At 37.1% G+C, this 16618-nt stretch overlaps 1 protein-coding gene across 2 annotated transcripts in view; it reads left to right on the top strand.

Annotated features, from left to right (window-relative positions):
• The first annotated feature begins 308 nt into the window (after positions 1-308).
• Positions 309-16618, top strand: part of LOC149205553 (calcium-dependent protein kinase 28-like) — a 325482-nt gene continuing 309172 nt past the window's right edge. The window contains exon 1 of one of the 2 annotated variants that reach the window (XM_089395109.1): positions 309-1055. In XM_089395109.1, coding sequence (XP_089251235.1) covers positions 777-1055 — 279 coding nt within the window. In that variant the 5' untranslated portion in view covers positions 309-776. Of the gene's footprint in view, positions 1056-6990; positions 7466-16618 lie in introns of those variants that run through there. The other variant, XM_089395108.1, reaches the window with a different exon arrangement.

The raw sequence follows: 16618 nt of genomic DNA, 5'->3' as shown, positions 1-16618 counted from the left end.
CCCAATCGTATTTGAATAGTGATAGGGCGAGTTGGTCAATTGGAGTACAAGGACCACATCACATGGGCGGTAGTCTAACCAGTCTTCAAGTTTTCAAATTTGTTGTTGTCCTGGGAATTTAGGTAAGATTCCTATAAAATATAATAGGAATATTTGTTTTTTTTAAGATATTTAGGGTTTTGAAATATTAAATCTATTTCCACTATCAAAAAAGCTGGGTACCAAAAATTCAATTTAATATTATCAGATTGGTACCATAAGAAGAAAACCTCACATGGTTGCTTACATCTGCACACATATGCAATTCTACAATGCATAGGGTCGGTAGTAGGTAGTTCACAACAAACAGACTTCGCTGAGTCCCAAAGAACCTACTCTGCGACAGGTACCTTTGCAGGTGCAATCATGATTGATACAACAACAATAACAGTGGGTTTTCAATTAGTCTATATCCTCCGCAATGACAAGGGGTTTCCAACAAAAGCTGCTTCAACCTTTCCCAAGATGTCGGGTTTCGGTTGACTAAATCAACACTCTATTTGTCGTTTGCATGTACGGTGGTTTTCCCGATCCTAAGTGGTTTGTTCTCCCAGATTTTCTCACTTGAAATTCTCATCATTCATAATTTCAGAGCAGAGCCCTGCCATTCTGCAGCAGCCTATATTCGGCAGGGATTATTGATCTTCTCTGCTGCAGAGACGAAGAAGATTATTGATCTTCTCTGCTGCAGAGACGAAGCAGTTTAAAAATATAGTTATAATAAAAGAACATCCATCATGGGACAATGCGTGGCCAAGAGCACGCGCAAGGCTAATGATTCCGACGGCCCCCCTAAAAAAGAGAAATCTCCGCATGAAAATGCAAAGAAGGAAAAACCTTCAGCAGATTCCAGCGTCCCGCTGGGAAAAAGAACAGTGTTTGGATTTGACACCGACTTTGATGCGAGGTACGAGACAGGGAAATTGTTGGGACATGGACAATTTGGCTACACCTATGTCGCCATTCACAGGGCCACCGATGAAAGGGTAGCTGTCAAAAAGATCGAAAAGCAAAAGGTCACCTTCTTCATTCCCTCTATTGATTTCAATTTCATGCATATACTGTGGGCCCTGGGGTTTTCATCAATGGATCTAGTAAATTCGGGGAAGTATGTACGAGTGCCATCGACTTGGTTGTTTTTAGTCTTGTCAGTATCTCAAAAACCGTGCTGCCTTTTATTTCTAGAGAGGGAAAAAGACCGCTTTTTTTAAACTTCGTTCGAATTTTTGGATGTTTGTTAATTTACACAATGCATACCATCAGGATTTAAATGGGGCTCTTAAATGGAGCTTTATGGCTTCTTGACTGATACGTTGATTCAAAAAAATCTTAATATCTATACAGTCATTGAATTAATTTACTCTTATTTTTTATGGTTTGTAAAAAAGATTTTATTATCTATTCTTTGAAAAAAAAAATATTTTAATATTTTCACCAGGTAAGATAAGTTAAGATAGGCTTGAACAAGTTCTCAGCACAATTTTGGTGACAGCATTTAGGTCATAGGTTCAAAACCAGAGGGGTAGAGTATGTATGCCTTAGTAGACTTAGCAGTCAAATCTCTGCACTGAAGTGAATCCCTTATTCCATAAACAAAGGGTCTCATACACCAATTTGGTGTTTGGCTTGGCAGTGACCTTAAAATTGGATAATAATAATAATAATCTTATAATTGAGCATATCATTCTTTTATCAAACATATAGACTGACCCTAACCTAGACACAACATAGCTCTGAAAAAAAAATTAAAATAATTTTATTAATAGCCCATAAATGACAACAATAAGCAGTTGAATCAGACTTAAAAATGTAAATACATAATAAGAGTGAGTGTGAAAGCAGTTCCTATAACTACACTATCAAAACCATATAAAGATCTAAGTAGCTAAAAGCATATGTACAATCTACATAAAAAAAAATGTTTAAGACCAGTGTGTTGTATGTACAATCTACATGAAAAATGTTTAAAACTAGTGTATTGTATGCACAATCTACATGAAAAATGTTTAAAACTAGTGTGCAATACAGGAGAGGAAGTAGATGCCAAAGCCAAGTGAGAGGACAGAGAACCAAGCTCCTTTGAAGAGTCATCAATCACTGTGAAGGGGTCCATCCATTTTTGAATGATGTCATCGCTAGGATGTGTAGGGTGAAGGGGGCTTGGCTTCAAGATCTTCCAAGCTCCTTTGAAGAGTCATCAATCACTGTGAAGGGGTCCATCCATTTTTGAATGATGTCATCCCTAGGATGTCTAGGGTGAAGGGGGCTTGGCTTCAAGATCTTCATAGGAGCACTGAAGTGAGAGGGTTCATCTCTCCTCACATTCAAGGGCGTGGGAGAAACTTCGAATGGACGATTCATTGCTCAAGAAGAAGTACAGAATAGTACTTTGCGCGCGGGGAGCCCGATTTTAGGATACCTTGGAGCTATTCTATTTGCTGAATTGGTGGTCAATGTGCTAGGGTCTAAAACGACCATGCTTCGTGGGTTTTGAAGAGTTTAACCAACTGAAGCTCAAGGTCTCACCTGATCTAGAATCCGAAGCACTGTGGATATCTGCCAAAACTATGAGTACAATATACACAAAAACTTGAGCCTTTTGATAAACTTTCGATTGCCTCTTTTAGGCTTCAAAACCAAAACTAATGCCGTTCCAATCCCTTATGGAGTCTTTATTAAGACAAGGAAGGCTTCAAATATTCTTCATAGCTTGTATAGGATTAAAGTTGTCTGCTATAATTTAGAGAAACCATTCTAGTAATTTCATGATGTTTTGAGCTAAATTTAACTCATACAAAAAACTTGATAATTTCAGATCCTTCCCACACTTGTAACAACACCAGATTTTCTAAAACTTGGGGTTATTCTAGCTAGTAAAGTCATTCTTGATTGATACAATCATGCAATTACTTCCAATGGCTCCTTTTGGTGCACCACCTGTTCCTTGGTAAACACTAGTGGCTTGCATTCAAGGGTATCTTCCATAGGAGTTTGAAGGTCCCTTATTAACCGTCTGTCAATATCATGCTATCACTTGATTAATGATGGCACGAGATATTCATGGATGCAGGGACAACTATCGATACCACCATGAGCTTTCTCGTAATGTTTTCAACACATGCATGCAATGTTTTTAACATGCATGGTCTGAAGCGCTGCCACTTATGCGCCTTCCAGCAAGGTTTCTGGTGCATGAATCCAGTGTTTTCAACATGTGTGCTGTGAAGGACTTCCATAGACACGCATGGCTAGTTCTGTCAGAAGTCTATTTTTTTTAGAAAGTCCATATTTAGGTGTTTCCATTTTTGGAAAGTCTCACTATTGTTTGATCCGGAGTCTGGACATTCTAAAAACTTTCTATTTTTAGGCATTACTAGTTTTGTCAGACTCTATTTTTGGCAAGGTTGATTGATCAGTGAGTGAAGTGTAAACATGTTTTGAGGCTTTGGCGCTAATTTTGAGATTATTCGTGGCACATATTTCATGGAAGTCACTTTAGATCCTGCGCTGCATTGAGAGGTAATTTTAGGACTACCCCGGATACTTTATTTAAGGGTAAATCAGCAGTTGAACTGTGCTACTCATGGAATTAAATCAGCAGCCCTATTTTGGTACCTCACTTTTTCTAAGATCAACTCGGAATCTTTCCTTTTCTTGGGCAGATAGGATGCTTCCTTTCTTGGCTTTATCCACTTCTTCACACTGCCATTTTTGGTCAAGATGAGCACTCCGTATGAGCATAGATAGGGCACTTCATTTGAGGTATATGTATGTTTAACGAGGAAAGGATCGGCCATTTTGTTTGGGAGGATAGTATTGGCATTTTTCCAAAAAGAAGATCCTTGATTTGCATGGCAATATAGGAAGGAGTTTAGGCACCGCTGATGGGACCAATTTAGACTCCCTTTGTTCTCAATGCTCATTGATTAATCTATGTTCAGCATGAATAGGGGCGCTCTTTTTTTTTTTGAGTAAGTTCAGCATGTTGGGCATTTTTTGTGGTTTATCCTCAGCATGATGAGGCACTGTGGATAGGATGATTCACATGAAGTTTAGGTGCTGATTTCAAGGAGTTATTACCAGCTGTTAGGGATCTGTCATGTGTTGACTTACACAAGGACGAGAACTGATTTTCAATAGGAGTTTACTGCTATTTTTGTGCTTCTATATGTGCGTAATATCAGCATGTGATAGCGCTGACCTTTTAGGGTTATTATCAAAAGATGGGAGGGAGACTTGGAGCAGATATTTACCTATAAAGCAGAGAGTAAGGAGGCACTTCAGATCATCCGTGTTTCAAGTCCTTCCCTATTCAGCAAATTTTTCTTCTCGTCTCCTTTTTCTTCATCTTATTTCTGAGTCTGTCGGGCATGATCAAGTCATTCTTGTAGGTTACTAAGGCTTTTAAGCTGTGACAATTATCTCCTGTACCCTCGGGGTCTTGAAGACAAGAGTTTGATCCGAGATTTGTTCAAACCTCAGATTATGTTTGTAACAGCTTTATTTAACTGAAGATATCTTCATGGGTCAATTTGAGTGGCTTAATTGTGGAGAATTCCTTTATTTGGTTGTTGATTTTAGATGAAAATTTCAGATTTAGGATTTATATATCAACAATTTTCAATTTACAATTTTTGCTTTCTGTCTCCTTTTAATTCCGCCCAAGGGCAAGGCACACGTACAAATCAGATCAATCTTCAGTAGTTTATGCACAAATTTTGTCACAAATTTTCACAGTTTTTGAGAATCTGTCTACTGATCTGCAATCTTTAATTGCATATTTGCATGCTATTCTTCTTTTGAATGCTACTTCTTATAATATTTACGTCATCAGCAATATTTACATCATCATAGAGGAGGAAAAATGGAAGAGTATACAGAGGTATATGTGATCCTCTTCCTTTATTGCAACTAAAACAGCTATAAAAAAAATGGAAGAGTATACAGAGGTATATGTAATCTTCTTCCTTATTGCAACTAAAACAGCTATAAAATCAGAATAAGCATCAGAGTCTCAGTTTGACATCCTTAATCAACTATATTAAACTAATTCAACCAAATTAAACTAATAAAAAACTCTATATAAAATAAATTATATTAAACAAACATATTTCTATATTAGCACTCATATTATAAGAATACAAAATTTAAACCTCATCTTGGAAAAAAATAATTTTTTGTATATAAACAACAACGCATTAAAAACGAACTAGGAAAAACACATATCCATAGTATAAAAGGCTGGTTACATGCCTAGAGTTTTAGACGCCAGTCGAGATAAAGAATTTTATCGAAATGGACTGCTCAAAATCCTATACCTCGAAGACAACGTCGTACAAAGTGAAAGGTGCAATCAAATTCCCTTAAGTCACGCGGTGGATGGACGCTGCTTTCCCAATATAGAAATGCCTTACCTTCTCCCCAAAATAGATCTCCGTACCCGAAAGGTGGTCGATCTCTGTTGTCTTGAACTAAGGATATTTTTTTTTGAAATACCATGTGATGCATCAATAATTTTGGAACTCCAAAAATACCTTCTTGTGAGTTGACTACGCAGTCCCCATTTGGATTTTCCGGGCATGACAGAAATACCACCTTAATTGTCCACTAATAATGTTAATACTTGTAGTGTAAGTTTCCTTGATTAGATCCTAAATTACCAATAAAATGATCTTACCTTATGATGGAAAGTTCCATTCTTACGTTAAGTATTCTTGTAAGGCAAGTTCAAAAGCTGCCTCAATAATGAAAGCCACTTCCACGTAATGGCGTTGTCCGCGGATGTTACAAATTCGCTAGCAAAGTTATTTTTTTGCTGAAATCTGATAATATATTTTTTTTGTTATATTTAAATTTTGATAATTTTTTTTTTCAATTTATCAAAAATTCTGATTATATTAGTGTTTGAATTGTTTTTTAATGGTGAAAATGTTATGTTTTTTTTTTTCAAAAAAATTTGATCATAAAAGTGTTTGAATTGTTTTTTATGGTGAAAATGGATTAACATCATATAAAACTTTCCGGGTACCCAAATTTCTGAAGTTTGACAACAGTAACCTAGTGTTTGAATTGTTTTTTAATGGTGAAAATGGATTTTTTTTTTTCAAAAAAATCTATAATAAGAGTGTTTGAATTGTTTTTTATGGTGAAAATGGATTCAACACCATAGAAAACCTTCCCGGTACCCAAATTTCTGAAATTTGACAACAGTAACCTAGATTTCCCAAAATTTAGATTATGGCAAAATTCATACCGAAATTTCCACTATTTTCCTGACAAATTTGTGGCCTTGGTAAACTACTCTCCAAATAAATACATAAGAAAATGGAGTGTGATATGTGGCGAAAAAAAGCCCCAATCATATTTGATTATTGACAGGGCTAGTTGGTATTTGGAGCATAAAGACCACATCACATGGTTGGTGACATCTGCAATTCTACAATACATAAGGATTAGTAGTTCACAACAAATAGACTGGAGTTATTTTTAGTGTGATTTTTTGGACTTTTCGGTGTATGAATTTGGTCTAAAAATTTGAGGTGAAATTTTGGTTTGTGTTATTTAAATAAGTTTTTTGACTGTATATGAATTCAGCAACATCAAAAACTTCTGAGGCATTTCGATTGTGCACGGTTACACATCAAACTTGTGATTTCAATCAATTCTCGCCATTTTTAAAAAAATTTGACAAAAAAACCAAAAAAAAACTTCCAAAAAATCAGACTCAAAACAACTCGCATACAGAATTCGCTGAGGCCCCAATTACGTACTCTGCCATAGGTACCTTTCCAGGTGCAATCATGATGATTATAACAATAATAACAATGTGGGTTTACAACAAGTCTATATCCTCCGCATAACAAGGGGTTTGCAACAAAATCTGCTTCAACCTTTCGCAACATGTTGGGTTACGGTTGACTAAATCCACATTCTCTATTTTGTCGTTTGCATGTACGGTGGTTTTCCCGACCCTAGGTTGTTTGTTCTCCCAGATTTTCTCATTGGAAATTCTGATCATTCATAATGTCAGAGCAGACCCCTGCCATTCTGGTGATGCAGCAGCTTGTATATGGCCGGGATTATTGATCTTCTCTGCTGCAGAGACGAAGCAGTTTAAGAATATAGTTATAATAAAAGAAAATCCATCATGGGACAGTGCGCATCCAAGATCACGCGCAAGCATAATGACTCCGACGGTCCCCCTATAAAAGAGAAATCTCCACATGAAAATGCAAAGAAGGAAAAACCTTCATCAGATTCCAGCGCTCCTCTGGGAAAAAGAACGGTGTTTGGGTTTGACACTGACTTTGATGAGAGGTACGAGACAGGGAAATTGCTGGGACATGGACAATTTGGCTACACCTATGTCGCTATTCACAGGGCGACCGATGAAAGGGTCGCTGTCAAAAAGATCGAAAAGCAAAAGGTCGCCTTCTTCTTTCCTTTATTGATTTCAATTTCATGTATATACTGTGGGATTTTCTGCAATGGGTCTAGTAAATTCGGGGAAGCATTGTGCGAAATGCCATCCTGTTGGTTAATTTTAGTCTCGTCAGTCTCCCAAAAACTGTGCCGCCTTTTAAGTCTAGAGAGGGCGAAAAGACTGCTTTGATTTAACTCCGTTCGAATTTTTGGATGTTTGTTAATTTACACAATGCATACTCAGGATTTAATTGGGGGTCATCAAACGGAGCTTTAAGGCCTTTTGACTGATACGTTGATTCGAAAGTAATCAGATACATAATTCACTATTCAGTAACAAAATAACCAAATTCATATATCTCAAAAACATCTTAATCTCTATGCAGTCATTGAATTAACTTACTCTCTTCTTTTTTTCAAGGTTTGAAAAAAAAAATTATTTTTCGGAGTTGGAAAAAAGTTATGTGAATTTATTTTTTATATTAAAATATTTCCAACAATAAAATAAGTTAAAGCCTACCGAGTTTTGGATTGACAGTGAATGGATGCACTGTTAAGGCACTCTTTCATACTTACCCACAAAAAAAATAATAAGATAAATTAGAAAAACACAATTTTGGTAACAGTATTTTATTGTTAGGCAGATCATTCTTTCATTAAATATTTGGGCTGACCCAAGCCTAGGCACAACATAGCTATGAAGAAAAAAAAATTAAGATAATTTTATTAACCATAAATGACTTAAAAATGTAAATACATAGTAGAAGTGAAAGTGAGTGTGAAAGCCGTTCTATAACTACACTATCAAAACCATATAAAGATCTAAGCAGCTAGCTAAAAAAAATAGATAAAATGTGCATGAAAAATGTTTAAAACTAATGTGCAATACAGAAGAGAGGAGGTCAGGGCATTTTGGAACTAGATGGTAAAGCCAAGTGAGACGACAGAAAACCAAGCTCCTTAGAAGAGTCATTAATCACTGGAAGGGGTCCATCCATTTTTGAATGATGTCATCTAAAGGATGTCTAGGGTCAAGGGGGCTTGGCTTCAATGTCTTCATAGGAGCCCTGACGTGAGAGGGTCCATCTCTCCTCACATAAACTTCGAATGGACGATTCATTGCTCAAGTTGAACTAGAGAGTAGTACTTTGTGTGAAAGGAACCTGACTTTAGAATATCTGGGAACTAATCCAATTGCTGAATTGGCAGTCTCTGTGCTAATGTCTAAAACGACCATGCTTCAAGCGTCTTGAAGAGTTTGGCCAACTCTTGCTGGGTGGACGATGGGGTTAAAGGAACCCAAGGTCTCACCTGATCTGGAATCCGGGTGGACGGTGGGGTTAAAGGAACTCCAACGTCTCACCTAATCTGGAATCCGAAGTAGTTTGGATATCTGCCAAAACCATGAGTGCAATATCCACAAAACTGAGGCTTTTGATAGCCTCTTTTAGGCTTCAAAACCAAAACTAGTGTTCTTCCCATCCGTTTTGGAGTCTTCATTAAAAAATGGAAGACTTCAAGTATTCTTCATAGCTTGTATAGGATTGAACTTGTCTGCTATAATATAGAGAAACTGTTCAAGTAATTTCATAATCTATTGAGCTAAATTTAACTCATACAAGAAACTTGATAATTTCGGATTCTTCCCATACTTGTAACAACACCAGATTCTAGCTAGTAAAGTCATTCTTGATTGACGCAATTACTTCCAATGGATCCTTTGGGTTCACTATTTCTTCCTTGGTAAACACTAGTGGCTTGCATTCAAGGGTATCTTCCGTAGGAGTTTGGAGGTGCCTTATTAACCTTCTGTCAATATCATGCTATCACTTGATTATTGATGGCACGAGATATTCATGGATGCAGGGACACAACCATAGATACCATCATCAGCCTTTTGGTAGGGTTTTCAACACATGCATGCATTGTTTTTAACATGCAGAGTCTGAAGCGCTTCCACTTATGAGCCTTCCAGCAAGGTTTCTGGTGCATGAATCCAGTGTTGTCAACATGTGTGCAGTGAAGGACTTCCATAGACATGCATGACTATTTCTGTCATACGCCTATTTTTAGGCTATCTTTTTTTAGAAAGTCCATTTTTAGGTTTTTCCATTTTTTGGAAAGTCTCACTATTGTTTGATCTGGAGTCTGGACATTCCTGAAAACTTACTATTTTTAGGCATTACTAGTTTTGTCAGTGTCTATTTTTGGGCAAGATTGATTGGTTAGTGAGTTAAGTGTAAACATGTATTGAGGAATTTTGAGGTTATTCGTGGCACATATTCCAAGGAAGTCACTTTAGATCCTCCGCTGCATTGAGAGGTAATTTTAGGACTGCTCCAGATACTTCATTTAAGTAAATCAGCAGTTGAACTCTGATACTCATGGAATTAAATCAGCAACCCTATTTTGGTACCTCACCTTTTCTCCGATCTGCTCGGAATCATTCCTTTCCTTGGGCAGATAGGATGCTCCTTTTCTTGGCTTTATCCACTTCTTCACACTGCTCTTTTTGGTCAAGATGAGCACTCCATATGAGCATAGAATCACAGATAGGGCACTTCATTTCAGGTATATATTTTATGTTTCAACGAGGAAAGGATCAGCCATTTTGCTTGGGAGGATAGTATTGGCATTTTCCCAAAAAGAAGATTCTTGATTTGTATGGCAATATACGACTCATGGGACCAATTTACTGAATTTAGACTCCCTTTGTTCACAATGCTCATCTATTAATCTATGTTCAGCATGAAGATGGGCGCTCTTTTTTGTGGGTAAGATCAGCATGTTGGGCATTTTCTTGTGGTTTATCCTCAGCATGATGAGGCACTGCGGATAAGATGATTCACATGAAGTTTAGGTGCTGATTTCAAGGATTTATTACCCGCTGTTAGGGATATGTCACGTCTTGACTTACACAAGGATGAGAACTGATTTTCAAGAGTTTACTGCTATTTTGGTCCTTCTATATGTGCGTAATATCAGCATGTGATAGCACTGACCTTTTAGGGTTATTATCAAAAGATGGAGGGCACAGACTTGGAGCAGACATTACCTATAAAGTAGAGAGTAAGGAGGCACTTCAGATCATCAGTGCTTCAAGTCCTTCACTATTCAGCAAATTTTTCTTCATGTTTACTTTTTCTTCATCTTATTTCTGAGTCCATTGGTTATGGTCAAGTCATTCTTGTAGGTTACTAAAGGTTTTAAGCTGTGACAATTATCTCCTGTACCCTCAGGTTCTTGTGGACAAGAGTTTGATCTGAGATTGGTTCAAACTTGAGCTTGCGTTTGTAACAGCTCTAATTAACTGAAGACGTCCTCTTGGGTCTCTTTGAGTGGTTTAATTGTAGAGAATTCGTTTATTTGATTGTTCGTTTTAGCTGAAACTTTCGGATTTAAGATTCATATATCAACAATATTCAATTTACAATCCCTAACTGTTTTTTTCCCTTTCTGTCTCTTTTTTATTCCGCCCAAGGGCAAGGTACTCATGCAAATCAGATGATTCTTGAGTAATTTATGCACAAATTTTGTCACATTTGTTCACAGTTTTCGAGAATCTGTCCACTGATCTGCAATTAATTTGCATGCTATTCTTCCTTTTATAAAAGCTACTTCTTATAGTATTTGCTTCAGCGGCAAAAGGAAAATAAGAAGAGTATATAGAGGTATATGTGCATCCTCTTCCTTATTGCAACCAAAATAGCAATAAAATCAGAATAAGCATCAGAGTCTAACAGTTTGACATCCTTAATCAATAATGATGCTTGTTGCTTTTGCCATGAGCTGCCTTTGTAACACCTTTCTTCATCATCAAACTTTCTTAATTCAACCTTGGGAAAGTGAATACCGTTAAGAACCCTTCCATGATTAGGTCCAATAATAGAGTTAAAACCTCCTGGAATATGATTAGAGGTGGTTCAACTTGAATTTTTCTATCTATATTCTGTAGAGCTCCTTGGTTTACTTTATTACTTTTAGAAAGCCTCTCATCTAGGACATGCAGGAGCATGGCTTTTATGGATTTCTATAACTGTTCACCTATGAAACCAGATTCGTTCAAAAGGGCTGACGTTTCGTGAATCCGTCGAATCTGACATGATTCGTGCCAAATCATGTCCGGAAATCGGGACACGTCGTGTCCGATTGGGACATGATCGAATCCGGATCGTGTCCCAATTGGACACGACGTGTCCCGATTTCCGGACACGAATCCGGAAAAAGTCACCCGCGCGGCATTAAAAAGCGAATTTGCTGTTGTTTTGTTTCACTTTCACTTCTCTATTTTGCTGTGGGTTTGTTGTGAGTGTTTTGGAGCAAGGAGCAAAGGGTGTGGGAGCATTTTCAAGGAGATTCAACCAACAGGTAAGTGCATTTCCTCTCTAGTTTTTTTGTATTTTTATTACAACAGTTTGCATATGCATTTGTTTTACAAATTTGTGCATTTTTGGTTTATTTTTTTACAGTATTCATGGTTCAATCAAGGGTAGCAGGGAAGGGGCAAAGGAAGGGGAATAATGTCCCCATTGGAGATGCGCCTCCTCTCCCAATTTCATCAGTCTGCTGTAAGTACTCCTCTATTGCAAGTAATGTTGAGGGAAGACTTCCTCCTCAATGTAACATTGAGAAATATCCGTTGTAGAAATATGTCACAAGAGAGCAAGGGCCAAACAACAAGGTGAAGGGAGGAGACAATGTGAATTGGAGATGCAACTTTTGCCACAATACTTTCACGAGCACATATTTCCGTGTGAAAGGCCATTTGTTGGCTTTACCAGGTTGTGGAGTTGGAGCTTGAACAAAAGTGGCTCTACAAAAGAGGAAAGAAATGGAAAGAGAGTCCATTGTTGCTATGACAAATGTGGCTGCAAAAAAAAAAAAAAAAAAAAAAAAAAAACCAAGAATGATGACCCCCTTCCATTTTTGAGGAAATGCAGCAACAAATTCCCATTTGAGAGTTCTAGTTGGGAACAAGTAGCAAAAAGAAAGCAATTTCACTTGGTCCAATGGACAAGATTTTTCAAAAGGAGAAACAGGGAGAGCTTGATCTCACCATTGCTTTTTTTTCTATCAAAACTTCTTAGCCTTTAATGTTGCATGCTCACGTCTATTTATTGAGATGTGCAGAGCTCTAACTCAATGGGCTCCATCAGGGTATGTGCCTCCTGGTTCAGAGAAGCTTAGAACTACATTGTTGACGAAGGCAAAAAACGAGATGCAAAAAATGCTTGAGCCTATTAAATCATCATGGCCAACATCTAGGGTTAACATTATTTCTGATGGATGGACAGATTCAGCACGACACCCACTCATCAACTTCATGGTGTCTTCTTTGAATTGTCCAGTTTTCTTGAAAATAGTGGATACACTTGGAGAATAGAAGGATGCACAATATATGGGTGAGTTGTTTATTAAAGTTATTGAAGATGTAGGTGTTGATTCTTATGTGAAAATCATTACAGATAATGCACCTGTTTGTAAGGCTGCTGGCATGATTGTAGAAGCTAAATATCCACAAGTGTTTTGGACACCTTGCATTGTCCATTCATTGAACTTAGCACTGAAATCCATTGCTTCTGATGTGCTTTGGATTGGTAACATTATTGAGGATGCACGACATATCCGTAAATTTGCACAAAATCATACAAATGCCCTCACCATCAACAAGGAGTACAACAATCTATCATTGTTGAAGATTGTGGATACACAATTTGCCTCTTCATTCATCATGTTGAAGAGGTTGAGGGAGGTCAAGGTCGCTCTTGGGGCCATGGTTATTTCAGAGTTTTGGTCTTTTTGGAGAAAGACAAATCAAGTAGCTTCTAAAAGAGTGAAGGACACAATGCTAGATGATGTTTGGTGGGAGAGGGTAGATCTACTTATTCAGATCATGGACCCTATCATTTCTTTGCTTCGATTTGCAGATACAGACCAACCCATCCTAGGAGAGGTTTATGAGGGATGGGATTCCATGATTGAGTCTGTGAGGAGCATTATTTTACAGAGTGAGTGCCCCGAGTATGAGACATCACCAGAGGCCTTCTTCACCACTATATAGGATATTCTTGTCAGCAAATGGGACAAGAATTGCACACTTTTACATTGTTTGGCTCACTCATTGAACCCAAAATACTACAACCATGAGTAGCTGAATGGTGGACCTTCCCGCAAATTCCCTCCTCACATGGATGGTGAAATTTCACTGGAGAGGAAAGATGCATTCAGGTGGGTTTTTCAGGATAGATCATTGCTTGATGAGGTGGACGATGCCTTTGCAGAGTTTTCCACTGGCACTGGTCAATTTGCAAAATATGATCTGATTATAGACAAGGGAGCTAAGAAGCCCTATTCTTGGTGGGAAAATCATGGGGCAACAATCCCTCCTCTACAGTAGTTAGCCATGAGGCTCCTCTTTCAGGTGACTTCATCCTCTTGTTGCGAGAGGAATTGGAGCACATATGGGAATTTGTATAGTGTGAAGAAGAACAGGCTGAGCAGTCCAGGGCAGAGACAATGGTGTATGTGCACACCAACCTTCGTCTTATTTACAGGCAGAGGGATGAGTGGTTGAAGGGAAAGACAAAGATGTGGCATGTATTTCCTGATGATATGGGTTTGGACAACACTGTTGAGTTGGCATTGGCCAACATGGATCTCAATGATCCAGTGCTAGATCTTGTCACATTTGATGATGGTGACACTGTAGAGGGGTCATCCTTCACACTAGCAGATGCAGAGATGACTTTGGATACAGGGGAGGAGGATGCAGCAGAGGAGAGCAATGGTGACCATGATGATGAGGACAATGATGCTGATTTTGATAATGACTATGAGGATTGATGACTCATGAGTCATGAGCTACCTACTACTTTGAGGCTTGTATACTTGTAGTTGTTTTGTATTTTCTATTTCTATTTTCCATTGCCATTGCACTACCTATGTAACACATTTTGATTTTGATGACTCAATGAGAAAAATACAGTTGTCAGTGTTTTTATCTTTCTATCTTGTCTTTCTCCTATTGGATTATTGATGAATTGAATATGTATTATGAATTCAGATTTATGATTTATCATTTATTTGCCATGTCACAAATTACAATTGTATTTGAATTTTGTATGTACTATGCATAATGTTACTTTGTAAACAATAAAACTTACATCTAGATGAAGATCTATGTATGAAATCAATAAATTTGTATCATGAATGAGAATTTGTGTAAGTTATATCTCATTTTTAATAAATATATATATATATATATATATATATATATATATATATATATATATATAATAATACATAACGTATCCGAACGTGTCTTGTTCTGAGGGGTCAACATGTCCGTATCCGACACTCGGATCCCCGTATCCGTCAAATCCCGAATCCACGTGTCAGGTGACTTAGCTGTTCACTGATAATATTTTTCAATTTTTTTCGATATCCTTTTGTTATCTTCTTGAAAAGTATAGAATCAGTGTTTTTCAACATTATATTATCAATGCCCTTAAGTTGGCTATGCAAATTGGAGATTGAGTTATATAAGTCTTCACTTTCTTCATGAGTCATGGATGAGCTCTTTAGAGATTTACACAGTGTAGAATTTTTTCCACCACCTCTTGTCATATGAGCCAAAAATAATAGTTACCTAGAATTCTCCTCTATTTTCTTTTTACCACACGTTTTAAATCATCTCAAATAGTTTTTCTAATTAAAAGTTATGAAGGTTTCAAGTAACATAAATTTTTAAACCTTTATTTAAGGGATGTCCTATAGGCCGACTTTCTAGCTGTTGTATCTCTTGATCTCTACGCTTGAGATTGAAATTTGGTTTATAATGGCATGGTATGTCTTCTTTTCACTGCCATAAGTCTCACTAAATTTTGATGTGGAAAGAAAAGGTTATGATAACTTTCTCAAAACTTGTTCTTTTTGGCACCATTCAAAAGTGTGAACTTTTATGTTATGCCATGCATCCAAGTTTGCAAATTTAATTATGAAATTTTGACTTGAAACACTCTGGTTTGTCTTCATTACAATACCACTGGTAGCACTCGACTTGGACGTCTCTAGCTTTATATATGACTTCTTTACCAAAAACACAAGTTTGAAACTAGTTTAAGGACTAGTCAAAATCCCTAACTTCCACAGTCTATAGGTCCAAAAGTATAACGAACCAGAATATGAAATTTCGACCCAATGTACTTCACTATGTTCTATCTACACCTAGAGAATTGCTCTCTGAAAGGCCCTCAACAAAAGCTAGAGAAAAATATCACGGTGTCTTATTTGAAGGAGCCAAACCAAAATTCAATATCAAACACAAATCTATGGATTTCGGTCTAAAAATGATGTTAACTTTCAATTTCCGTGGTTGGTTAAAGATATATGGCTTAAAACATATTTTTGTTCTGTTTGACAGACTGTGAAGTCTGCAAAAAACACAGGAACAACAATCTAGTTTGACTATTACAACGACTCATAAGTGTCTAAACACTCCTAGAGGGTTAGTCTAGGGGTGTAGGTTAGAGGGTTAAATATAGAGGCTTTTGGAGCTTCCTCTTTACTCAAATTTGGTTGAAAACTTCAATTTTCAGCAAGTTGGAAACAATGTTATCATAGCCGAACCAGAATTGTAAAAAAATACTGGTTGACCAAAACAGACAGACACAGACACAGACACACATATATATCCAAACCATTTATACACCGCAAAAGTTCTCATTTATACAGCATGTAAGAGTGCACATAACCAAAATAGCATCGAGTGCAATCCATCTTTGTACCAAAAATACATTAGCAAATAGGCTCTAGATGGCCTCTAACATCCAAACCATTTATACATTGCAAAAGTTCTCATTTATATAGCATGTAAGAGTGCACATAATCAAAATAACATCGAGTGCAATCCACCTTTGTACCAAAAATACATCAGCAAATAGGCTCTCGATGGCCTCTAACATCCAAAAAAAATCATGCTACAACAAATGCCTACTTATCATCAAAACCATTGCCTATATTGGAATATTCATCATCAATACAACCCTCTAAGCATTAAAATAATATAGAACAAATATATCATGTCATGTCAAGATTTTGTTTGAGTGATGGGTACATTTTTAGTAGTCATGATAGAGGAGTTCGACAACCAATGACA

The sequence above is a fragment of the Pinus tabuliformis genome, chromosome 1_2, assembly GCF_031772625.1.
Source record: "Pinus tabuliformis cultivar Carrire ecotype Pingquan chromosome 1_2, CPIR1, whole genome shotgun sequence".
Taxonomy (NCBI): Eukaryota; Viridiplantae; Streptophyta; class Pinopsida; order Pinales; family Pinaceae; genus Pinus; species Pinus tabuliformis.
Note: the sequence above shows the minus strand (reverse complement) of the source record. Positions and strands in the feature narration are given on the sequence as shown.